This window comes from Meleagris gallopavo, chromosome 13 (genome assembly GCF_905368555.1).
Source record: "Meleagris gallopavo chromosome 13, MGAL_WU_HG_1.1, whole genome shotgun sequence".
In the NCBI taxonomy this organism is placed as follows: domain Eukaryota; kingdom Metazoa; phylum Chordata; class Aves; order Galliformes; family Phasianidae; genus Meleagris; species Meleagris gallopavo.
In genome coordinates, this window is record NC_139416.1 from 6,694,862 (window position 1) to 6,719,387 (window position 24,526).

The window sequence follows — 24,526 nt, forward strand, 5'->3', positions numbered from 1 at the left end:
CGCCGCCACCGCCTTCGGCAAAAATGGCGCCCGAGCGTGCAGGGGGTGCCGCCCATTTCCTGGTGAGGCGGCGCCGCCGCCGTCGTCGCGGCCTGATGACGCACGCAGGGAGCGAAGGGAACCCGGGGATTCCCCGTGTTGTTGTCCTGCGGCCCGGCGGGATGGGAGGCCGGAGCGCGGCCCGGCGCGGCTGGCGCTGATGGCGGCTCGCTGGGCGGCCCGCGGCTCCGGGCCGGGCCTGGATGAATTCACCGTCCCGGCCGAGAAACGGCGCTTCCTGGAGGGCAGCCGGGGCCGCATTCAGGGCCTGTTTGAGGTGCGGCTGGCCGTCCTGGAGTCGCAGGGGGACTGGCGGCCCGCCTTCCCGCCGCCGGGACAGCCGCCACCCGCCGCCAGGATCTGGGTGCAGCTGGCGGGCGGTGGGAAGGCCGTGCGGAGCGCCAAGGTACGGGGCGGGGGGAGGGGAGCGCGACTGAACCCCCTCCGCCGGGCTGCGCCGGGGCCGACTCGGGGAGCAGCGGGTGGGGGGTGAGGACGTGCCGGGACCTGCCGGCATCCGTGTCGGAAGTTACTGAACTGCGAGAGCGAAGGGCAGCGCTGCCGGGGACGCGGCGCAAAGTCCTCGAGTGCGACCTCCGGCACCTGACGGTGCTCAGAGCGAGCAGAACGCGGCTCTCTCTAACTTCTTTTTCTTCTCCGGTTCCAGAAGCCGCAGGGTTCGGTTGGGTGTTGCCAGGTTTTGCGGTTGGTTTACGCACCTCGCTGATTCCGTGGCTTGTTGGCAGGGCTCTGAGTGACGGCTTGGCCGTGCTCTCATTTCCTCCAGGAAGAAAGTTGGCAGCTCCGGGCTTCTTCACCTGTTTGCTGGAGCTTTCTTTTTTCTTTAAGCGAGAAGAAAGCTCTCAGTGCTGCTTGTGCCATTGGTGATGGTGCTGGCTGCTGCGAGGTGCTTGTGTAAAATCAGTTACACCCCTTGTTCAGCTGGCATGTAGGGGTGTCAGCAGGAGCTGTGTTCTGCTGGTGCTCATTTTGTGTGCTGAGTGCAGCAGTTGTGAGGACCGGTAGGCTGCAGGTAGCTCTCAAGCCCGAAGTCCTAGTATCTGGGCTTTTTGTGTCTTTAACACACAGGTACACAGTGGATTTTATGATGTAATTCACTGTCTAAATATTCCGCTTTGAAGAACTTGATTCCTTTCCCTGTGTAATGCAACAGTTCTAGCAAAGACATCATGAAAGTTAAGGTTGCTGAATTAACTCTGGATCTCAACCAGTTTGATTCTACTGTTGGGCTCAGAGACTCTGGAAGCTGTTACAGGTGACATAAAGGATATTTCTCCTCTCTGGGCAGCTGCAGTACAACTTCCTTTTCGTTTTTTTCTTTCAGAAAAAAGGCTGGAAAACAATTTTCAATTTTGTAATTGCTTTTTTCCTGGCAGCTTACAAATTGCTCCTTACTCCACATACTTGAAAGGGTGTAGGAGATTCTTCCCTTACATTTAAAGCCTTCTTTAGACCTTATCTGGATGGCTTGTTGACTAGAAAGTATTATCACACACCTTTCTGTTCTCTTAAAACATTCTATTACAGCAATTTGTGTTTTAATTCATCAATTGTTTGCAATATTCATTCTTCAGTGCTGTTTCATTCTCAGATCTTGACGTAAGTTTTTTAATCCCGTTGTTTTTAGCAACAGCAGTCATGTGATGGCTAAGGCACAAACATTTTTCTGTTGACTTTGCTGCAGAAACAATTTGTACTGGTAATGTCTTGAAGCGCCCTGCCTTGATGCTTACACCAGTATGACTCAGAGATAAAAAGTGTCCTTGCATTCTTCATTGCATTGTAATGGCTTTCAGTTTCATTTAGAAGAGAATTTCAATTTCCAAGACTAAGGGAAGATAGTAAAATTTGATATACTCCAGAATCTGGAAATATCATGACTGCAGCTTAGAAAGTGGTTTCACTACATTGTAGAGTTTGAAGTACAGTAGACTTAAGAAAAATAATGCTGCCTGACCAGAAAAATAGGGTTGTGCTTTGGCAGCTTCTGAACTCTGGCATGTTTAGATCACAGTATTATAGAGAATTTATTTATTTAACTTCTGGGTGGTGAAAATCACAATCCTTTTTTAATCTATAAAAACAACAACAAATCCTGAACTTTTAGCAATTCTGTCCATGTTTAACACAGAACTGGAGATTTGTGTAATTTTCTCAATATTTTGTCAATATTGTCTACTTTTTCAGAATACCCTGTAATGAGCCCTCATCAAAATACCCTGTTGAAATACCCTGCTGTAGTCAAAAGCTGCCTTGCTGTTAAGAATTTGGCTGTGATTTTTCTTTCTGGTAGTAGATGGTTTTTTTCTACTCTTAGCTGAAAAATGTGAATGTTCTTTTTGATTAATGAAATCTGTTGCAGTCCAGGCATTGTTCACCTCTTTTTGTTTTTGTCTTGCTTTTTCTTAATTTTTTCTGTAGGTTAGCTTTTGATGGATGCTACTACTTGTGTTGTGTCATGCCTCAGTAATAAATATAGGACAAAGAACATAAAATAAATAGACAAAAATATAAATACTTCTGCTGTTACTCTTTGGGAGTTCTTCAGAAGTGGTCTTTACAAGTCTTCTGCTATGAGTTTACTCTAGTGCAAGGTGCTTCTGATGAAGTGTGTGTTCTCTGACCAAAGAGTGGGTATAACAAAATAAATCTTTCTGACTTGTCTTGTTAAAAGTGAATGCTAAAACTAAAGACTGTGGGAAAGATCAAGACTTATTTTAGATGATTTAGTCTAGTAAAATAAAGAGATTATTTTACTAAAGTTAGTAAGTAATTGAAAACTGCTTCATTTTAGCTGTGTTTTTAATTGAGTGACATAGATACCGTTCTGAAATCCAAAGGAGTGAGTTACTCTGTAAATACTGTAAGTAAAGGTTGAGTTTGGTCCAAATATCATAATTGTAACTACTCAGCCTTTCTTAAATTTAAGGCAAAAATGGCAATGCCTTTACTTGTTTGAGGCTGAGTGCTTCCAGATACTAAGAGTTCTGAGAATCAAGAACATTAAGATTTTTTTCAGTGATAAAGTAAATATATGGTGTATTTGGAACCACAGCTTAAATACTCAATTACTATCAGTTTCAAGTGAATTTAGTTATAAAAAATGGAATATCATTAAAAGGTTAGCTTTCTATGAAATCTATTTAAAAATCACTTCAGATATGTGTTTTGTATTTGTTATGTAGTTTACTTGGAGTATTTACGTTCTCAAATTTATTGTGCAAACCAGGCTTTATTTTTATTTTGCTTGGACAGGCTGGAGAGTTGGGCAGAGAGGGAACCAGGTGAGGTTTAACAAGAGCAAGAGTAGAGTCTTGCACCTAGGGAAGAATCACCACATGTTAACCACCAGTACAGACTGGGGGATTGACCTCCTGGAGAGGAGCTCTGCAGTGAAGGATGTGGGGGTCCTGATGGGCAACAGGTTGGCCATGAGCCAGCAGTGTGCCCTGGTGGCCAAGAAGGCCAGTGGTGTCCTGGGGTGAGTTAAAAGGGAGATGATCATCCCCCTTTGTTCTGCCTTGCTGAGGCCTCACCTGGAGTACTGTGTCCAGTTCTGGGCTCCGAGGTACAAAAAAGACAGGGATCTCCTGGAAGGAGTCCAGCAGAGGGCCACAGAGATGATAAAGGTCCTGGGCCGCCTCCCATGAGGAAAGGCTGAGCAACTTGAGTCTGTTCAGCCTTGAGAAAAGAAGACTGAGATCAGTGTCTAAATATCTAAGATGTGGGAGGCAAAGGGCTGAGGCCAGACCATTTTAGCAGTGTGTGACAATAAGACAGAGGGAAACGGATACAAACTGGAGCATAGGAAGTTCCACACAAAAGTGCATAAGAACTTCATGGTAAGGGTGACGGAGCACTGGAACGGGCTGCACAGAGAGCTTGTGGAGTCTCCTGAGGAGATCTCCTAGACCCGCCTGGATGCCTACCTGTGCAACCTGCTGTAGAGAGCCTGCTTTGGCAGGGGGTTGGACTAGGTGATCTCTAGAGGTACCTTCTAACCCCTGCAGTTCTGTAACTCTAATGTATTGGTCCATTACTGACTAGTTTTAAATATCAGCTTTTCACAAAATTCACTCCTCTGTCTTTTTCTCCTTCTAGGAGTATATTAAGGGTCTCTGTGAACCTGAACTAGAAGAAAAAGAATACTATCCAAAGGACATGCACTGTATTTTTGTTGGTGCACAGAACATGTTTCTCAACAGTCTTATCCAAGATACCTGTGCTGACATAACCGTACTGGAAATAGGATTGCTTAGTATTAAAGGGGGTGCAGAAGCAGTTGTTATGGCTCAAAGTCAAGTTCAGCAGTTTGTGAAGCTTTTTGAGAATAATGAAAGCTTGTCAAGCGAATATGAATCAGATATTAAAAAGCAATTTAGGCAATTTGTGGAAGCACATGCAGATAAATATACAATGGATTTATTGATTTTGCCTAGCTCGCTAAAAAGAGAACTCCTAACTCTTATGCAAACTGAATGTTGTGAGTCAGGGGGTACTATTATAGATCTTACAGGATCTGGAAGCCCAGCAGAGCTCTTACAGGACAAAACCTCCGAAGTTATTGTTACAAGCAGAGATGGAAAAACAGGGGATGAGGAAGAGAGAAACAATGCTGGGACTCCTGTAACTGAGCTTACAAAGCAAATGGACAACGTGTTTTCTGATGCTCCTGAAAAAAGTTTTGTTCCCATAAATGTTGTGCCTCCATTAGAGGCAATGGCATCTAAAGAAAGACAATCTTGTAAAAGAAGGTTTTCTGATGCTGAGGAAAGTCTCCCTAAAAAGCAGTTCTCTTTGGAAAATGACCAGGAAGTGAATTCTGTCTTGCACAGCGATCCTTCCAAGAGGGATACAGTTATCGATCTGATTTCAGGTAGCTGTGGTGAATTAGATGATCCCAGTTACTGTATAAAAGAAGGTGATGATATCAGTGAGGAAATAGAATATAAGATTCTTGTAAACTTTTTTAGAACAATGGGATATTCACAAAGTATTGTGGAAAAAGTTATTGGTGTTCTAGGACAGTCTGTGGAACCCTTAACATTGCTAGAAGAAATTGAAAAAGAAAACTTAAAGTTTCAAAAAGAAAAAGAATGGTCATCTAAAACGCCTGGAACTACAAATCTTCGTTTAGGAAGTAATGCAAATAGTTCACATAAAGTAGAAGATGAGGATGTTTCTTGCAAGAAAAATCCACTTAAAACCAGTCATACTTCAAATGAGACGAGAACAGAACGTCACAAAATCAGAGAGATCTCAAGTACTCAAGTTGATGCAGAAGGTAAAATGCATGCATCTGTATGCAAACCTGTCTCTCCTGGTAAAAGTTCAGCTATATGCTATAAACAAAGAGATAATTATTGTCCTGGTAAGAATCATAACTCAACATCAAGTGATACAGAAACTGATGGTTTTGTACCTCTCAGTCCTACGCAGGCTGGAGCTCCCAAAGATGTTGATTTTGTAGCCAGAGGGAGCTCAGATGTGCAGTGTACCTCAGCTAAGAGTAAAAATGCAGTTCAGCAAAAATCTGCAGGGTCCTCACCTGTGCAGAATAGTCATTCTGTTGTAGAGGACCAGTTAGGACACTGCAGCTCTTATCAAGTGAGATCTCCCAACCAACACGCTTCTCAAATGTCGAATTTTGAAAATCCTACCCAAGCCCATGTATCGTCTTCAGAGATAAATTCTACAAATCCTGACAGAGAGATGGACAGATCATACAGACGTCATATTGATCCATCAATTACTGGTGTCCAAAGATTTCTGGAATCTCTCAAAAAGCCATACAGACTGGAGTTGAAAAATGAACCTGGGAAACCACATTTAAAACATATCATTATTGATGGAAGCAATGTTGCCATTTCGTAAGTACTGTTCTTGCTATCTCTTTATTAAACGTTCAGTAAACTTTCACATGAAGTTGGGACGATGAGGTTGCTTTAGTATGTATAAAATTTTTGGTAGCTAGCTTTTTGGTGATCAATATGTATTGAGCTGTGCTTTTCAGACAGTAGTAGTGGCTACACTGATAAGTTAGGGTAAGGTTTAATAATGAAAGATTATGTGCAAGTGACAGCCAGTTTAATTTCAAACATAGCAGTTTTGATAGTTTTCATTCTCCATTTAGTAACTGTTCATGTTTATGACAGCCTTAAGTTACTATTCACAAGATTTTAGCTGATTCTGTATATGACTTTTATACCAGTTTACAAATCTAACTAATGTAGTTATGATTTACTATATCATAAAAACAATTAATATAGAATTTACTTTTAAAGAAAAAAAAAGAGTAAATAGTTTAAAGTTGACCATGTGGAAAAAGGAAGGTCTCTGGCTTTGATTTGAATTGGTAGGTGATTATTATTTATTCTTGGAAAGATTTGCTCTAAAGCCCTTTAAGATTAAACTTTCTTGCTTTGGTAGAACTTTCAGTAATTTCTAAAACAGCTCAGATTTATGAAATCCAAATATTAATATCTGAAAAAAAAAAAATTAACAGGATAGTTGATGGAATCTAAAACCAAATGTACTTTAGTTGGTAGATGAGCTCCTTCTTGATAACAAGAGTTTACAAAATGAAAATTGAATTCTACAATATTTCGGCAACTGTCAAGCTTTGATGACATGTGTGCCATTTTAAAGCAACGTACTTGGAATTATCATTGTTCATCTCAGTATTTAAAGCCTCAGTCAGAAGTAATTTCAGTGAGAGCTCTGTTAACAAAAGTTGACTTGCTTTTGCAGGCAACTAAGAGAAAAGTGAAGTTACCTTCAGCTTAAGAGTAAAGTGGGTTTTCTTGTTTGCTTGCAGCCTTGCTGCCACAACAATAAAAAGCTGACTTGAGAGATTGGAAACCCAAAAGAGCCTTTTATCAGTCTTAACTAGTTAAGTCTAGGATAATAATTCTTGAATGGGGTACTGTATATGAGTAGGTGGCAATAGTATCAGTGATTCACAAATTCTATAAGATACACTTTTCTGCTGAGAAATTGTATCTGAATGGTCAAGATAAGTCATCTACTTCCAGGCAGTAGATGCAAGAGACTTCCCTAAAGTTGGAACATACAATCATAACCTGATGATTCCTTTTGTGATATCTTGGTATTTGTTGATAACTTCTGTAGAGTGCCAAATAATAACCCTGAAGTACCTAGTTATATAGTTCATCAACTTCATCAACTTCTGGTGGTCGACTCCAAACTCTGCATCATTCATAGTAGGCAATTGTTGATTTTTAACGAGAGTCACTTAACTGAGTTGTAGAAAACAAGTAACGAGCATCTTAATTTCTAAAGGATTGCCACTACAGTGTTTTGAAGGCATGTTTTTGAAGACATTTTATTATTTTGTTTGAAAATGGTAACTCAGGTTGTTGAAAAGGAAAAGGAGGCCCTAACATCTCATATTATCATTGAATTTATCAGTTAATCTTGGGCAACTAGTTAAACTGTTTTATATTGGGATTGTTTTTGGATACATAGCATGCTGATGGTCTTATGTATAATTTTCTGAAACAATTTTTGTTAGCCTCTTTTTAAAGGTAAATGTACTTCTAATTACCCAGGTATTGTACTAATGAAAGCTAAAGAAGACTGAACTACATTAAATTGCAGGTGATAATACTGTTCTCTTCCTGTGCTGAAGACATTTTTTTCATTATAATATTTTTCATCTGTAATATCTATCTAGCTTTTATTTTGCTGAGGCCGTAGGTATATTTTCCTACTTCTGTTTTGTTGCATTAATAGTAGTAAAACTCTATTGAATTTAATCTTATCTTTTTCTTCCCATTCCTCCTCCTCTCAAGTCATGGTTTAAGGAAGTTCTTCTCCTGTCGAGGAATTGCAATAGCTGTTGACTACTTTTGGAAACGTGGCCACAGAAATATTACTGTGTTTGTTCCACAGTGGAGAACAAGACGTGATCCTTCCATTACAGGTGTGGCAAATAGTTTCCTAATGTTTTCTTAATTTAAATTGTAAATAATTATTTGGGTACTCCTATGAAAATGCAGAACAAATATTTCATAAAACAAAGGAAGGAACACTTGTGCTAAGCACGAATAATTTGTTTTCAACATACATTGTGAGATACTATGATATTCTGTATAGACTTGCTGATAAGCCATAGATGGAGACTTTTTTTTGCAATTTTGTTTCTTTGCTCTTTAATTTCTGGTTTCAGCCTTTTCTCCCTCTGCTTATATGTTAATAACTCTTCAGCTATCAGTATGCTGCTTCTGTAAATTAATAGATACAAAAATAACCTATCTTCTCTGCTATTTATATATATAATATATATATCTTTGTGTGTGTATATATATTTTAATTGTCAAATCCATACATAGCTTGGAGGAAAGCTTTTATTTTTATTGAACAGTTGTTTCATCCTTTAACAGAGCAGGATTTCTTAACACAGCTGGAAGATGTTGGAATATTGTCTTTAACTCCTTCAAGGATGGTGTTGGGAGCAAGGATTGCTTCTCATGATGACAGGTATGGAATCCGCATAGTTGTTAAAAACATTTTACACCTGATTGTGCTTAGTCTTTCACTATCAGTACTATTATCTAGTTGTTCAGCATGTCTTGACAGAGTGCTATGTGTTCAGCTTTAGACTGACTTTCACATATTATATTGTAACAGTAACATGAAATAAATCGTGTTCTTGTACATGCTGCGTTGAATTAATTTTGGATAATTTTCTTGGCAAAATTTTAAGTGAATCTGTTTCAAATGTCATTACTTGCATTGAGGGGGAAAACGAATGTTTTACTAAGGTTTTTTTATGCTTTCCTGATCGTTGATTTATCCCTAAGTGATCTTGTAAGTCTGGGGAGCACTAGCACGAACTAGCTACTTATCTATTTCGTTCTTTTCCTTCTTAATGTCATTGTGGCATATAGACACAGTTATGTACTTGTGCTGGTATATTTGTAACACTGCTTGGGCTGCTAAATTTGTAAGTTAATTTGAGAACCAAAATTATGCTTCCAAATGTGGGGATCGTTTTGCAATGGACAACGCAGTACTAAGTTTTTGGTGGATGGAGTGGAGTGCGCTAGTGCTTTTTTGTTTTACCAAATCCTCCTAGTCAGAAGAACATAGTAGTAAAAAGGTTTCTTCTACATCCAGCTTACCAAATTATGCTTGGATGAGCTATTTCTATCTTTGTCAGACAGCTAGTGCAGTTTAGTTCTAATAATAATTTGTACTTTTCTGACTGTGGAATTGTCAAGTTCTCTGCATCATGGGCATGTCTATTTTGTTGCATCATACAGTCATGTACCTGGCTGCAAATTTGATATGCAAAATATAAATGAAGTGCTCTGTAATTTCATATACTTTTTAAAATGTCAAACTCCAGTTTCTTTAGTAATAATGTAGAAAAAATGTGTAATATTTTATAATTTTGTAGGAGAGATCAAGTTGGAGTAGTTTACATAATAATATTTTACATATAGGCAGCTTGTATATGTAATGTTATATAGGTGCAGTAACTTTAAGATTACTGTGGAAGTGAGTGTTGCATTAACATTTGCACTGTTTGAAATGTCTCATTTTCCATCTTTAAAAAAAAAAAAGTACCAACCATTGTGTCTTTGCTAAAGTCATCTCTGTGCAGTGTTTCAACTAGCAAAAAGCTTATTTTCAAATAGGTAAATACAGTGGAATTTTCTAAATTAGTGTCATAACTTGTTTAACAAAATGGTAGCCACAGTTTTTGTTGACAAAGCAAACTAAGTAATGTGCAAAACACTGTATTGCAGAACATATTAATATTAAGCAGAAAGGTATATCTGAATAAGTTGGGTTTGAATCCATAATAAATACTGTACTTTTTTTTTTAAAAAAAAAAGCCACTTATGTCTACAAATATTTCAGAATCCATTAATTCTGTGTTTGGAAGGTTTTATGCTTTCATGTCGGTATTTTTGTCTTCAGGTGGGGGAAAAAAGCCTCCCATAAAAATTATGTGCAGCAAATAATGAATGCTGCCTAAAACTGTATTTTTTTTAAAGTTAATAATGGGTCAAAAATAATTTTCCTGTGTTTAAATTTCTTCCTGTAAATAAATTACTTTTGGATGTTAAGAATATTTAGTTTTCTAGGTCTTTGAACAATTTTCAGCAAAGAGGACTACTATAACTGTCTTTGAAATGAATGTTACAGATTTTTATTACATCTTGCTGATAAAACTGGAGGTGTTATTGTGACTAACGATAACTTCAGAGAATTTGTGACAGAATCATTTGCCTGGAGAGAAATTATTCAGAAAAGGTAATTACTTAGATTTCTATAAAGCCTTGTAAGATGTTTGTCCTTAAAGTTGCAGGCACTCTAATAAAAAAAAGTTTTAAATAATAATTACATGAAGGTAACCTATGATGCAATTCTTTTAGAGCACAAAAGTTACTATTAGTATCACCCCTTTGATTTGTGACCTTCTAATTGTGTGTTGAGTAGCCTGATATCCCTGTTATTCACAGATCTTCTAATGCGTGTCTGTTAATTGCTCATCTAAGTAGAAGCTCCTCTGTGGCAGCCAAGCTGTGCTTCCGAAGTTTAAGTGTTACATTCTGCTAAGAGTACACACTTAGCAAGCCGTTCTCAGTCTTTTTGTCAGTTCATTTCTTCAAGGAGATACAGTGGCTGATGCAGACACAGTGTCACTGTTAAAGTTTCAGAATTACTCACTCTGCACTGCAGTACAGCAAATAGATGTAGCTAAGCAAAATAATGAATGTTATCCCTGTAGCTGTTTCCATACATCTGTTGAGCATCCTGTAGGGCTAGAAGAGTTCACTTAGCTGTCAAGTATCCCTGTTTCAATTTGTGGATTCTCTATAGGTCATAGTTTCTCTTGTGCAAACCAGTTTCTTTCTTTTTCTGATCTCCATTTTTTTTCTTCCAGTTAAATCAGGTCCTCTTAATAGGACGGTACATTCTTCTGTTCAGTTTTGACCAAGTTGCTTGTTAATCCCTCAGTCTTTGACATCCTCTGAGCAAACACTTGCTGCAGTGATTGGGTTCTGTATACATACATTAAAATAATTGAAAACTGACTTGGGTTCACATGGATATTTTCACTCTTTCTTAAGTGAGTTTTACAGAAGTCAGGTTCTGTTCTCATACAGTACTTCAGTAAGAATAATTAATGTCATTCTTAGTCTGTTTCTGTGTTTTTTTTATTTAAGATCATGTGTTAACATCTGCTGTTAGTCTGCTGTTAGTTTTACTTCTGGGGAAATTCCACTATACCAAATCTCTTCACAGACAAATTTTAGTTGAGTTTCCCTGAAGGCAGATTTTCCACCAGCCCAAAATAATTCCAGAAAAAAAAAGCGTTTGTGTTTCAACCATAAGCATCTAAAAATGTTTGCTAGTTGTGTGGCTTTCTGATAACATAAGCACTAATTGCTTTGTGTTTCAAGATCCTTACAAAGTAGGGGAGTTTGAACAACCAGAAAATCTTCTATAATCATCTGGAAAATTCCACACTGGTCTCTGTTTAAAAAAAAAATGCAGTCACCTGACATATGCTGTTTGTAAAAGGAAAAAAAAACTCAACCACCTCAGTGTTTTGCAGTGCAAATAAGAACAGTGTACATACACACTCCCTTAAAGTTACTTTGACAATGATTGCTGGCTGCAATTAAAATGGGTATTCACTAGATGAGCTCTAGTAACTCCTGATGTTGAATGGAGTGTTTGTTCTAGGCATATACTCTTTTATGGAGATAAACGGTGGGAAGGGGAGAATACATTGTTAGTAAAGAATAATGGAAGAACTCTCTTGCAGGTTGCTCCAGTACACTTTTGCTGGGGACATTTTTATGGTTCCCGATGATCCCTTGGGAAGAAATGGACCTAGATTAGATGACTTTCTTCAAAGTGAAGGCTGTTCTAGGTATAATTTCTGTTTTCACTTCTGTTTGAGATAGTTATGATTTCAGATGGGAAATGAACTGTTTGTGGCTCACTTGAACATTTCTGTAGAGCAATATAGTAAGGGTACAGTAGAATCAGACAAGAATACTAGCAGGTAGTAGCTTAAAAACATGGGTATTTTTTCCTGTTACTGCAGACTGTTCAGAAAGTGCTGGTGACATTTGCATCAACATCTCTCTCACAACTGAAATAAGATAAATGCCTCAAATGACTTCCTCTGGGGTTTCACTGTGGTTGTTTTCATACAAAGGTAGTGCAAACTGTATGTCATTATTGCACAAACCTACTGGTAGTTGAGATATACGGTAGTCTGTCCTTCCAATTACAGTGCTGGTATCCAAAATACACTTGCTCATTAACACTTGAACAATAGTTACCACAAAAGAAACACTAAATTCATATCTTTTGTCATGGGAGAGACATTTCATTTCACAAGTGGTTATGGTACTGTTAATAAAACTGTTTTGGAGGGGTGTTGCTATTTAAATGCATTTGTACTTGATTTATAATGTTTAATATTAATAAGCTTATGTTGTTATGATTGTACTCTTTAAATATGCATGTATTTCAGAAGGATGAATTTGCTGTGCATTATGTGCCAATATTTGAAAATGGATTTGTTCTTTTAAACTAGAATTAGGCTTCCTCTTCCTTTTTTTCACCAGCCCAACAATTATAAATGGATTAATGTATAACTTAAAATAGAGCTTTGTAATTTTATACAGTTTCCCTTGGTAGCAGGAGAACAAACTGTAATGTGAGTTCTAGTTCATATTTCTGTGTTATGTGCTGGCACGTGAAGTGGAATTGGCTCTGAATTGATAGCAGTTTTGAGTAGCATCAACTTCTCAAATAGTCTGAAATGAAATATCAATAATTAAGATAGAATACTCAGATCTTAAAATTGCTGAAAAACTTCATTGTCCCATTAAAAATATAAGGCCATGTTTTTTTAATTCCACAATCTAAAATGTGGACACGAATAGATGAAGAATGATCTCATGGAGCGGCTGAAGTGTCTCCCGTCTGTCCGCATTTTCACATTCTGAATCAGTATATATGTGTTAAACACATCTTTTAATACACTTAAATCAATGACGTTTCTGTGGATATTTCCAGTAAATGAGCTTTGACTGTTGCTATACTCTGCCAGGTAGGTGTCATAGTGCTCACGGTATATTGGAACAGGTCCTAGGTAATGTTGTTTAATACTGTTAGTCATGCCAGATTCAAGCTGAAAAATGTTATACTGACAGTTTTGTTTCACTTTGGAATCAAATGATTCATATTTTTTCAGTCAGTAACTGAGCAATCAGTGAAGTACAGGAGTTGTAGGCTTTCTTCTTCTCTGTGGCTGTACAGAGACAGTGTTCGCTCTATCTCAATTTAATGAATTTTCATTTTATTCCATAGAAATTTTCTGTCAGCACAAAAAACTTTACAGAGCAGAGAGCAATATTCTTCTGAGACACCTTTCTTCATGCACGTTACCAATCCAACCAGCAGCAGTCAACAGCCTAAAAATCGAGCATATGGTGATCGTTCAGCAGCATGGCTTCCATTGGATACAAATATGAAGGCTTGTCTGTCAATTCCACCACAAAGATCTGCCTCAGAAACAGTACGATTAAGAGAAGCCCTGATAAAAATATTTCCTGATTATGAGCAAAGACAGAAGATTGATAAAATATTAGCTGATCATCCATTCATGAGAGATCTTAATGCACTATCTGCCATGGTGCTTGACTGAAGATTATACAGGGTTTTTATATCACAACTGATCAGACTAAATGTCAGTATGAGTAAGAATGTTGCTCTGTCATGTTACTTTGTGAATATTCAGAACCTAATTTTATTTGTATAAACAATGTTTTTATGTATGTCCTGTTGCTAATAGATGCCAGTTTTTGGTAAATTAAAAACTGCTGCTACTACAGATCTGTGTAATATTTTCTATGAAAAATCTTCCACTTCACTTTAATTGCTTATTAAAGCAGTAATGGTTCTAAAGAACTGATGTCATTTTAAATAACATGTTAGTATGTTCTAGAAAACAAAAGCACTTATGTGCTTCTCGTACCTACTTCACTGAAAACCTTCCAAATATTTCTTGGTGAAAATACAAACAGGCATTTTATTATTTTCAGATACAGGGACTGCTGTATAATGTTTATGTGCTTTCCTTAGGTCTTCATCATATATTTTGGAAGTAATGTATACTCCTAAGGGTCTGTGAACAACTGATGACCACTGTGTGGAAGCTGTATTGGAGTCTGGTGTACTGTTGCAATACTATCACAAGATGGCATTATGCACCTGTTGGTTTCTAGTGATCAAGAGCCAAGATTTCTGACCATATTCAGATGTGCTAGTTCTTATATAAAGAGTAAATGCAAAGCAGACAACAGTAAGTGTTGCTATGGATAATACTAAATATTGTATGAATAAATTCTGGATACTAAACAGACTTGCAGGTAATATTACAGGTGACTAGTAAGTTCTGTGTACATGGCCAAGATGGAGGCCAAAGAGTGCACAGACAAAAAAAGCCTTTTGCCTGTTCATCCAGACTGTGGGTTATATTGTAAGAGCAGTTAAAAGTAAGATTCCAGCAAGAATGTGTAAAATCACAACTCTCATCAATAGAAGGTGCTTTTAGTGCTTTAAAATTTCTGTGATGCATGTGTTGCTCTTAAAATACTAATTGATACTAATCAGTATGCCTCTGGAATAATTTAAGTACCTGTGGTGTTTTGTTTATCTTTGCCCTGCCTGTTTTAAACAAGAATCCTGTAATAGGCTATTAACAAAACATGATGCTGTTTATATAGGAATTACATGCTGTGCCTTGTGCAAAGCTAGTACACTGCATTTAAACCTGTTCTGGGATCTGGCCCAAAAGTAAGGTAGCAGGAAAGTTGAATGTAGTTTCCAGAAACTGGCAAGTAGGACCAGGAGCAAAGTGAAGATTACAATGTGTCTGTGTACACACTTAAGTCTTCATGCTTTCCTTTAAATGTATTTTCTTTTGTGCTTTTTTTTCTTTCTTGTGACTGAAAGCATGAGGTATGGAGCGCATGCTAAACTTCTGGCATGCTGAGCCTTATCTTGAAGAGTAGGAATATTGGTTTTCCCTGGACTTTGAAATCACTGCTTTAGAAGCCAGATCTACTGATGAACTAAGGAAATAGGTGTTGGAAGTTTCTCACAGTTGTCTCAGATGACCTCTTCATATGCATTGTGAGCTCAGAAATAGAAGGCTCTCTCAATAGGAGCTGCAGCAAGAGCAAAACTAAAATATATTAGGAGTAGTTATTGACATACTCAAAAAAGGAACAAAGTGAGAAGGAAGAAATTGCTCGAATGTGGTTATGCATCCAAATAGACTGTGCTTTTTTTTTCCTTCATACTTGAGTGGACAATTCATAGGTCTGGCCAAGTGAGCGAAGTTATCTTAACTGCACAACTTTCCAAAAGAAGTAATGCTCAACTAATAAATCCTGTGTGATCAGCAATGTCTGTCTTCACAAAGTCTTAGGTCTTTAAAGCCTGTCATCACTGATGTGAGAGGGTGTTTTAATGAGCTGTAGGGAAGTAAGTTGCAATCAGTCGAGGATTCCCACTTAAGTGGGATGGGATCCTGAGGAGGAAAATGATGCTGAATTTGATAATTCTGCTTAGCATTGCATCAGAGTGAGATGGAGAAACTTTTGATCAGCTTCTAAGAAGCTCTTCTAGAAGTGTTGTGCTTTAACCTGTGTGGTAGCTGAGCACCACACAGTTGTTTGCATGCTCTCCCCCTTCCAAGTGAGATGGGGAGAAAATTATTTTTAAAAAAAAAAGTAGAACTCAAGGGTTGAGATAAAAATTAAAAGGAAGAGGAGAAAATGATATTCGTTAATAATTATGTCTGTAGCAGATGCACAAGCGATTACCACCCACCAACAAATTAGCAGCTGGTGCCTGAGCAGCAGCAGGTCATCCAATCTAACTCCCCCAGTTTTTCAAACTTTTGTTCTGCAAGATATCAGCAGGAGAAGTAGAGAAAACTGAAACATCCTTGACTGTACAGCTCTGCTCAGCAACAATTAGAAACATCAGTGCTATCAACAGTCTTTTTCTCCTAAAACCAAAACAGCATCATACCAGGCACTGTGGAGAAAAGCAACTCTGCCCCAACTGAAGCTAAATAAGGAAAATTAGAAAAATAAGCCAAGACCAGTACAGACTACTCTATATCTTCTTTGCTCAGCAGTATACTCAAAACTGAAATGAATCATGTAGAGCAGAAGTGCAGGTAAAGAAATACAGTTTTATTTTCAACTCTCACAAGGAGTGAAGAAGATAAGAGTATGACCCTGCAGGGGCAGCCAAAGATAGGTACCATGTTGACTACATCCAGTAAGGGAGATAGGGAAGAGTAAACTCCTCACTAGCTAGCGGTGGATTGAAGGGCTACATTAATACCCGTAAATGTTAATGTGCTGCTCTTTTCTGAGCTAAACATCCAATTTGAAAAGAATTAAAGAGGAATGTAGTGTCAAGTGCTCAACAGAGTAGTAGTTGATTACTTTTGCATGATGTAAGAAGCATAGCTGGGAATAGTAGCTCTAAAACCTGTCATCTAACTGCTTTTTCCCAGGAGCACAGACTAGACAAATTAACTGATTTCTGTGGCATTTATGGATATTAAAGCAAGCTGTCTAAACTGTGAAATTGAATTGTTCCTGTGAAATGAGTCCCAGTGAGACTACAGGTTGTTTTCTATTTTATTTTGGTTTGTTAGGTTCTGTTCTGCCTTCAGGTTTGAGTTTTAGGCACTAGCTCCGACCATTGTCACTATGGTCTCAATTTTCCTTGAAGAAAGTGGATAGAGCTTTTGCAGTGCTATGTCTATGGTAGAAGAACACTTGATTGCATTTCCTCTATGTTTTGAACAAAATCATCACTGTGTTTCTGTTTTGTTTTCACTTGTTCCTGATTCCCTACTAGCTTACTTGCTGTATGAACAGCCGTAAAATCCTCTCTCAGTGCACAACAGATCTGGACTGCATGAAGAAGAGCAGCTGAGAAAGCCTTGTTGGAACCACCATCATTAAAAGCTCATCAAAACAATTATTTTTTTTTTTAGGATTTTTTAATGGCAAAAAAAAAAATCTGCTTTTCTATGCATGAAAGTTTGTCTGCAATGCTCCTTTATTTAGTGTATAAAATTCTTAGAATTCATGTGGATGTTCAGTTAAATCATTCTCACTTGTCAAAGAGAGACGCTGTGGCACAAGGAAGACCTGACTTACCTCACACCGAATGCTCCTGAGGGCCTTACCACAGTAACAGCTTGCTCTGTCCATCCTCCTCATCCCACCACGGTATCTGTTTTGGATACCGTGCAGTGCTGACATGAGGGCTCTTCCTCAGTTGGCTCTGGTATCACTGCTGCTGGCTCCAAGGCAGCCCTGTTGCTGTGCAGCCTCAAAGGGTGTCCGTCTTGTTTCACTTCAGGTGAGCTGTTGTGAGGAGGACAGGAAAAAGGAGGTGAGGAAGCAGAAAGGAAGGCTGATATTCTGCTTAGCAGAAGGCTTTGCAAGCTTGTGTATCAATCTGGGCTGCAGAAGGTAAATGTGACACAGATGAGAGATTGGTAGGTAACTGGCAGGGGATGGTGGAGCACAAGGCACCCCCCTCAGCACTGCAATAGGTGTATGTTTTAAATGAGCTTACATCTCACCATTCTGTCTGCACTGATGGCCCCAACAGGGTGTCATCATGTCAGTACTAAGCTGAAGTGGTAAGCTGCAGGTATGCTGCTACGCTGAGCAGCCTACACACAAAGCAAGGGATGTCAGAGGGGTCAGAACGCTTCTGTTTTTACAGAATGCACTTCCTGTTATGTCTATGATTTAATACTGTGTAAACACTGTAGAAATCTGTTGAAGGAGATGGGATTCAGTATTTTTTACATCCCCATGCGGAAAGACCTCTGTTGGTATAAATTACTTTGCCACAACTGAAAGCTGAGATCTGGGGGTTTGTTTTTCTTGTCCTGAGTGATTGAGCTACGCCTGAAAAATGTTAAGTATTATGTTCTTATTCCAAAATAAATATTCATGTTTGGACTTAATCAAGAATAGATGAATCACTTCAAAGTCACAGTTACTTACTCAAGTGTAGACAGAACCCCAATGTGGTCTGGGGACTTTGTTTGTGCTTGGTTTTAAAGGGAAATGGCTTCTCTATTTGTTATGTTTGGACTGGTGTTAACTATAGGCCCCCTAAATCATCTAGAGCTGTGTTCATGTCTGAGCACAGTTCTTTCACTCGTGTATCCTGGCCTCATACATTTTTATTTTTAGGTGCCAATGTGAGAATATGTGTATATTGCAATCTTCATCTCTTTCTCTAAATTCTGTTCTTAAAGCACACATTGTGCTATTCAACCTTTACTGAAGGAAACATAACAACACAGCTGCACTTAATCAAATTACATACAAGTTCTACATTTCAGTGTCACTCTAGCTCTACTGGCTGTTCCTGGTTTACAGTCCATAGAGACACACATGACTTCCCAGCACTCCGCAGGATAGAACCAAAATGGAAATGTTTTGATAATGGTCACATTTTTCTCCCTTTCTGCACTAATTAAAAAAAAAAAAATAATTAGAAACATTGTTTTGAATGGCAAATACCAGGAACTATTTCCTATGAATGAGCGGTGCAAAGTTATCCTCTTCCATCCCTTAATATTTTATAGAATCATCTTCAGGATAAACTCTTCAAACTCTGACTTCTGGTTATGGGTATGAGATTTGTGCTAAATTCAAGAGTTAACTGTCAAAAGAAGTTTGTTCTCTACATTTTAAGATTGACTTTGTGTAATATAGGTGGTCTTATTCACATTGTAAGAAAAGCTACAAATAAGTCCTAGTATTCAGTGCTGGTGGTGCTTTTCCTTTTTCTGTCAGTGCCATATTAGGGCAGTCAGGTTTTTGGAAGAGCATTTCTGAACTGCCCTTTGCAACAGCAGAGAAAGTGCCTGAGAAAGTTCCATGAAAAACAGTGAATCACGCAGTGTCTTTCTAATTCTGACAGTGTTTTCTTCTGTTTCACAAGCTCAAGGACTGTGTTTGCTACGAATGCCTTTCTCACTGGATTATTTCTGTAGCTGCATCCAATGCCATTTTTAGATCTGGATCTGATTTACGTTCTGATTTTTAGGACACTTGTAGCTCTGCTGCAATTCATGCACATATCCTGTTATTCTAATAAATGATATTTAAAATAATAATTACCTTGCAAGTTCAAACACTACCTACTGTGCTGTGTGAAACTGTGGAGACTATGGTAGGGGATTCTGCTATCAGGAGGAGTATGGTTACAAAACCAGATGCATCTCTCAGATGTTCAATTTCTTCCTTTTATCAAAGAACATGAACCCAAGGCCCTGGCAGCAGTGCAACTAGCCACGTCCAAAGTATTTTTACTGTGTACTCAATTCTGTGCATCTATATTGGGAAGTAATTCTATGGACACACTAAAATACTGCGTTGCTCACGCAAAAATAATAATGATGAATTAAAAAAAAAAAAAAAGATGGATTTTAGATATGAGCATTTTTTACCTTTCTGTGTATGAACTTGTTTATGAATGGTGTTCCATTGTACTGTTGAAGTTTCAGAGCTGTGTGCAACAAGCCAAGTTTTGCTGTTTGCATTTATATCTAAATTCTGCAAGCATGCATTATATAATTTTAACGGCAATTCAAAGGTAACATGTTTTGAACAAGAAACTTTTTTGAATATGTTGGTTCCCCTTTTTCAGTCTTCACTTGAATTTTAGTAGTTTAAGGAATGTTTTTTTTCAATGCACTGAAGACTAAAAAAAAAAAAAGTTATGTTTTTAATTAAAAAAAATAGAAACTATTCTCCAGTAATATCAGATTTGTGCTGGAATAGACTAATTAATTTTTTATCTGTACTGTGGTTCAAGCCCAAAGTAAGCTAATTTTGCTGCCTAACTACTGAATGAACATGCATTATTTGAAATAGTTAGTCTTCACTTTATTAATTTTAAGAGGAAAGCTTGTAGGCATAGACCCCTCCCCCCTCTTTAAAAGAAATTTTGAAGATAAATCCAAACTCTGTATGTTTTGATTCTTTAATTTCACTGTTACTCTGAGGGTCATAAAACCATTTAAAAGTTTCTGGAAATATAAGTAGTGATAGCATTCTCATTTCTGTAGAGGGAGCCACTTGTTAATTCTTCAGTTCAAAGGTTGCACTCAGTCTCCAAAGAAAAGATAGAATGTTATAAATTATATACAAACTTAACAAATATTTTCACAGTTACTCACTGTTAGTGCATAAGTTCACTGTCTGTCTTACTGTTTCAATTTACACCTTTACTGGTATCCTCATGTTTTATCTTTCCCTTTTGCTTCCTGGCTCAGGGATGGTACTTTTTTTTAAATTTGCTAACAGTTCAGTTTTGAGATGAGGATGAAATAGGTAGTAACAATTTGCCTTTGTTATGAGGACTCTTAATTCAATTTTGCAATGAGAAATGTTGGGAAAACTCTGCTATCTAAAAATTAAAAAATTAAAAAATCTAAAAATTAAAGCATAAGGAAGAAAAAAAAAATAGCATGAGAGAGATTGTGTTAAAAATCAGATGTGATATCCCAGAGATGCATGTAACAGGAGAGGAGCAGAGCCTGCCTACCTTTACCAGAACTAGGTATGAAGCAAAGCAGAATCCGAAAGCAGAGAGAAAGGGGCTAACCCTTCTGCTGGGACAGTGACACAAGATGAAATGACACTGGAACCATTCTTGAATCTTCACGTGAGGAGCACTACTGCTCCTTGAGTCCAAATGAGCCTCAGTCAGTTGCGTGCCTTGCAAAGGCAGAAGAAAATAATGAATATTTGTAAGACAAGAGCATGAAGGTCTGGCAATATTTTTGTGGAGGAGGAGGAGATACATGGTGGTTTATAAATACTTCTCTGTGGGAGATCTTTGCAGCAGAGGGCCCTGAATTAAAAAGAGCACATCAGAGTCCTCTGCCAGATCTCCTACTGGCAGAACACCAAGAATATGGATAATGACATTCTTGACATTCTGAAATGTAGGGACTTTAAAACAGTAATATTTGCCAATTCTTGGAAAGAAATTAATGTTTTCTGTTTCAGATAAAGCTACTCAAGTATTCTTTACATTAGAGATGTACAATTTTCTGTATTTTAACTTTTTAGCCAACTTTTTAATTCTCTTGGCACAGATGCAGGGAGATCTAGCAGCTGCTAGTACCTAAAAGAAATTTCCAGAGCTTGGTAACTTTGAAACACATAATTCAACATTCAGTTTCAAAATGTTTAAACTTTTTTCCCTTCTAGAGTTGTGCCAGAAACTGACATTTGAGTACACGATTAAGGACATAGCACTGAAAATGAAATGGTTTAAGACAATACTAGTGTAGACATGCAATAAACTTGTAGAGTTTATTACTGATTCAGTGTGCGCACAAATGATTTTGTTTGAAAATTTTCAATACATTAATTTTGACTAAAACATCACTTAGGGCTGTAATTCATAAGTGGTACGTATTGGAGTGGCTTAAAATGCTGCTGGTGTTAATTTGGGGAGATTCACTTTCGCTACCCTTGCTGCTGCAGGAGTGCCATGTGCTGGTGCCTCCATTGTCACAGCTGGCAGATTGCCTTTAACTGCTTAGGTCACGAGTCAGTTCTCTGCTGTCAGTAATGATGTGGAGAAGATACAGAAGTTAGCTGACTATCCTTTGTTTTATAACATCCATCACAGCTAGACTTTACACACGGAAATCAAATCAAGCTTTCTAGTATTGCAGCAACTTTAAGTCTTCAAAATTATGATGGAGTAAAATGTTTCATATGTAAACCCATGTGATGGGATTAGTTTCAGGGCCTTTCATGGACATTATTCTAGTAAGAGGTGAAAGTAGTTGCTGCTTGTGGAGCTATTTTAGAGAGGACGTTAAGATTTATTTTAATATATTATTTAATTATATATAATTAATAAAGCATATTAAATGAGATTGTGATGTTCCTGTAAAAAAATTATAGTCCTTTTGTTCTCTTATCACTAATGAGCCCCTGATTGCCTCTTGTTTGTATCATAGTGCACTAACAGTAATACAAAGTGAGAAGGACGTAATAGGAGTCAGCCTTAAATTGGGTGCATCTGTTCATAAGCTGCTGGCGGGAAGAAGCGGTGACTTGCCAATGGTTATTTGGTGCTGTAGTGGCTGAGACTGAAACAGATGTATTTCCTTCCCTCCTAAAGCATATGTGATATCTTCTCATTATTAGAATTGCTATTTAGTTCTAGTGGTTATGGATTAAATACTAGTGTTGCATGCAGGTTTTCTTTCCCTCCCATAAAATGACAGGTAGACATACATTGCAAGTTTTGTTATGATAGTATCTCCTAATACTGTAAACATACAGAAACATTCCTGTAAATGTAAACGTTTCTTTAAATAATGAATAATGAAAATGAAAATGTCTTTCCACTTTCTTCCTGAGTGAAACAAACACAAAGTCTATTTTCTAGAACTTTGAGGCTATCTTGTGGTTAGAGAATGCAGACATGGGGCAGAAGGTCTGATCAGATATCAGTGTGCAAAGGGTGAGAAATTTGATAAGCAGCACTCAGCAGAAGTCTCTGAAACACTGAGTCCACATACGGAGAGAGTTCTAGACCACAAGTAAAAATCTGGCCACATATTTGAAAAGTCAGTGTTTGTATATCAGAATAAATGGTTTTTGTGAGTTTCAACAACTTAGCAAACTACCATAGACAACACTACAGTCTCACTGTGTCTCTGTACTATGGAAGAGCTAGGCATTAAATCCTCCCTACTGTAAAATACAGGGTTTGCAGGCTTAACATTTTATACTTAGTAACATTTGATCTGGGTTAATATTTCTGCCAACTGTCTGTTCTACTAATTGATTAGATACATTACATATTGTAATAAGTGCATATTCTCTGTTGTGCACATTTCAGAGGAGAAACTGGGATTTATGTAAACCAATACTAAAATGGAGATTATTGTATCCCAGGCCAGAGGTTAAAAAATTTCCCGTGGAGAGACATGAATAGATGTACACTGTATGGGCAGTACATTTTGCTTCTGCTTGGATGATGAGGTTCTGATAGGGCACTCAGAATGCATGGTAGCTGCTTATAACAACTTGGAACTCCATGGTAATTTTATGGAGTTGTATTCCCCCACTTTACCATTATAGGACATGAAATCACGTAGTTGAAGAAGTCATGGTGAAGTACTTTTATACCAAATTATGCAGTTTTGGGACACAATGCAGGTTACTAACAGAAAAGAGCCATGTCATAACATATACCAAATATTAGAGCTAGAATGCATCACAATTTTCAGTATAAAAAAATATTTTTGCCAACATGTGAATGCCAATACCTACCATGTCTCATGGATAATAATAGAAAAAATACGAGGCAAACCAAACCAAAGAAGTTTAAAGCAGAATTTATGTATGTGGATTACATAATAAAATACCCTCTGGTCATGCAGAATAGAAAACCAACACAAGGCAACTTTCAAGAGAAAGTATGCTGACTGAATTTTGTTTTTCACAACATACTGTATTTTTTCTAAATGGCCCACTGAAGCACTGTCACCATTCGGTATGGTTTTTAGTCTATGCAGCTATTGGCTTTAAAGTGTCTGGATGTCAGTATCAGAACTTATCGTCATGCAGCTCATCAGAAGTAATTTGTAGTCCCTCCAGTAGCTAAAAGATAAGGCTGCTATGACAAAAAAAAGAGCAGGGAAGACTTCAGCATCTCTTAACAGAGTCATAAGGAAGAAAATGCTTCGTGTGTTATGTACGACAGGTGGCATTCGTACCTGCATTCATCCTTCAATCGTGTTTTTCTCTGGAGCTTTCTGCCAGCATTATATTAAAAACACCTGTGATAGCCCACCCCCCTGACTCCTAAGGCTATGCACTGACAATGCAGTTTAACTTACAGGTGAACAGAGTATGTATGTGAATGATTAGTAATCATTCAAGTAACAGATCCAACTGTGTTAAGGCTTTTTTGCTATGGTGGGTGGTTTGCAAGTTCAGAGCACAGAGTGATGTCAGGGAAACTTTATTCTGAAACTGAGAACCTAAAGAACTGCGAAGTGTGATGTGCAGGTATGTCAAGAGTGTGATGGCTGTTAATCGTGTACATTTTGGGATGTTTTTTCCCTCTATTTTATTAAGTACATTTCATTGTTTTGCTTTTTCAGTTTCTTGTTGTTTTATCGGTCTATTTATTGTTCTGATATAAGCCTGCAGTGTGATATGTATGTTATGATGTTTTGATGAGTTGGAGAAGGGAGAAAAGAAATGATAAAATCTTGAGATGAAAAAGGACATGAACGGCCCATAATTTATAAGGACAGTTTTTTGATGTGATCTTTTGCTGCATCTACACAGGTTCA

General features: G+C 37.8%; 3 protein-coding genes across 4 annotated transcripts in view; 1 reads left to right on the forward strand and 2 right to left on the reverse strand.

Annotated features, from left to right (window-relative positions):
• LOC109369780 (uncharacterized) overlaps positions 1 to 17,462 on the reverse strand; it is a 236,482-nt gene extending 219,020 nt beyond the window's left edge. Inside the window, exon 1 of the mRNA XM_085234933.1 lies at positions 17,316 to 17,462. The gene's annotated coding sequence lies outside the window, so the exon portion shown is untranslated. The remainder of the gene's footprint in view (positions 1 to 17,315) is intronic.
• N4BP1 (NEDD4 binding protein 1) lies at positions 60 to 13,954 on the forward strand. Of its 2 annotated transcripts, XM_019619679.2 has the most exons (7): positions 61 to 445; positions 4,162 to 5,930; positions 7,875 to 8,005; positions 8,466 to 8,562; positions 10,240 to 10,347; positions 11,870 to 11,977; positions 13,432 to 13,954. In XM_019619679.2, the coding sequence occupies exons 1-7, from the start codon at positions 200 to 202 to the stop codon at positions 13,766 to 13,768; spliced, it is 2,796 nt and encodes a 931-aa protein (XP_019475224.2). In that variant the 5' UTR covers positions 61 to 199; the 3' UTR covers positions 13,769 to 13,954. The 2 variants fall into 2 exon arrangements, with proteins under 2 accessions (XP_085091051.1, XP_019475224.2); XM_085234925.1 differs by lacking the exon at positions 11,870 to 11,977 and having other exon boundaries at positions 60 to 445.
• The window catches only part of LOC104912946 (uncharacterized), a 63,174-nt gene continuing 48,868 nt past the window's right edge, over positions 10,221 to 24,526 (reverse strand). The window contains exon 6 of the mRNA XM_085235193.1: positions 10,221 to 17,525. The gene's annotated coding sequence lies outside the window, so the exon portion shown is untranslated. The remainder of the gene's footprint in view (positions 17,526 to 24,526) is intronic.

Coding starts and splice junctions, on each gene's coding strand:
- N4BP1 (XM_019619679.2), top strand. CDS start 200: ATGGCGGCTCGCTGGGCGGCCCGCGGCTCCGGGCCGGGCCTGGATGAA. Junction 5,931..7,874: donor GGAAGCAATGTTGCCATTTC/GTAAGTACTGTT, acceptor CCTCCTCTCAAG/TCATGGTTTAAGGAAGTTCT. Junction 8,563..10,239: donor ATTGCTTCTCATGATGACAG/GTATGGAATCCG, acceptor TGAATGTTACAG/ATTTTTATTACATCTTGCTG.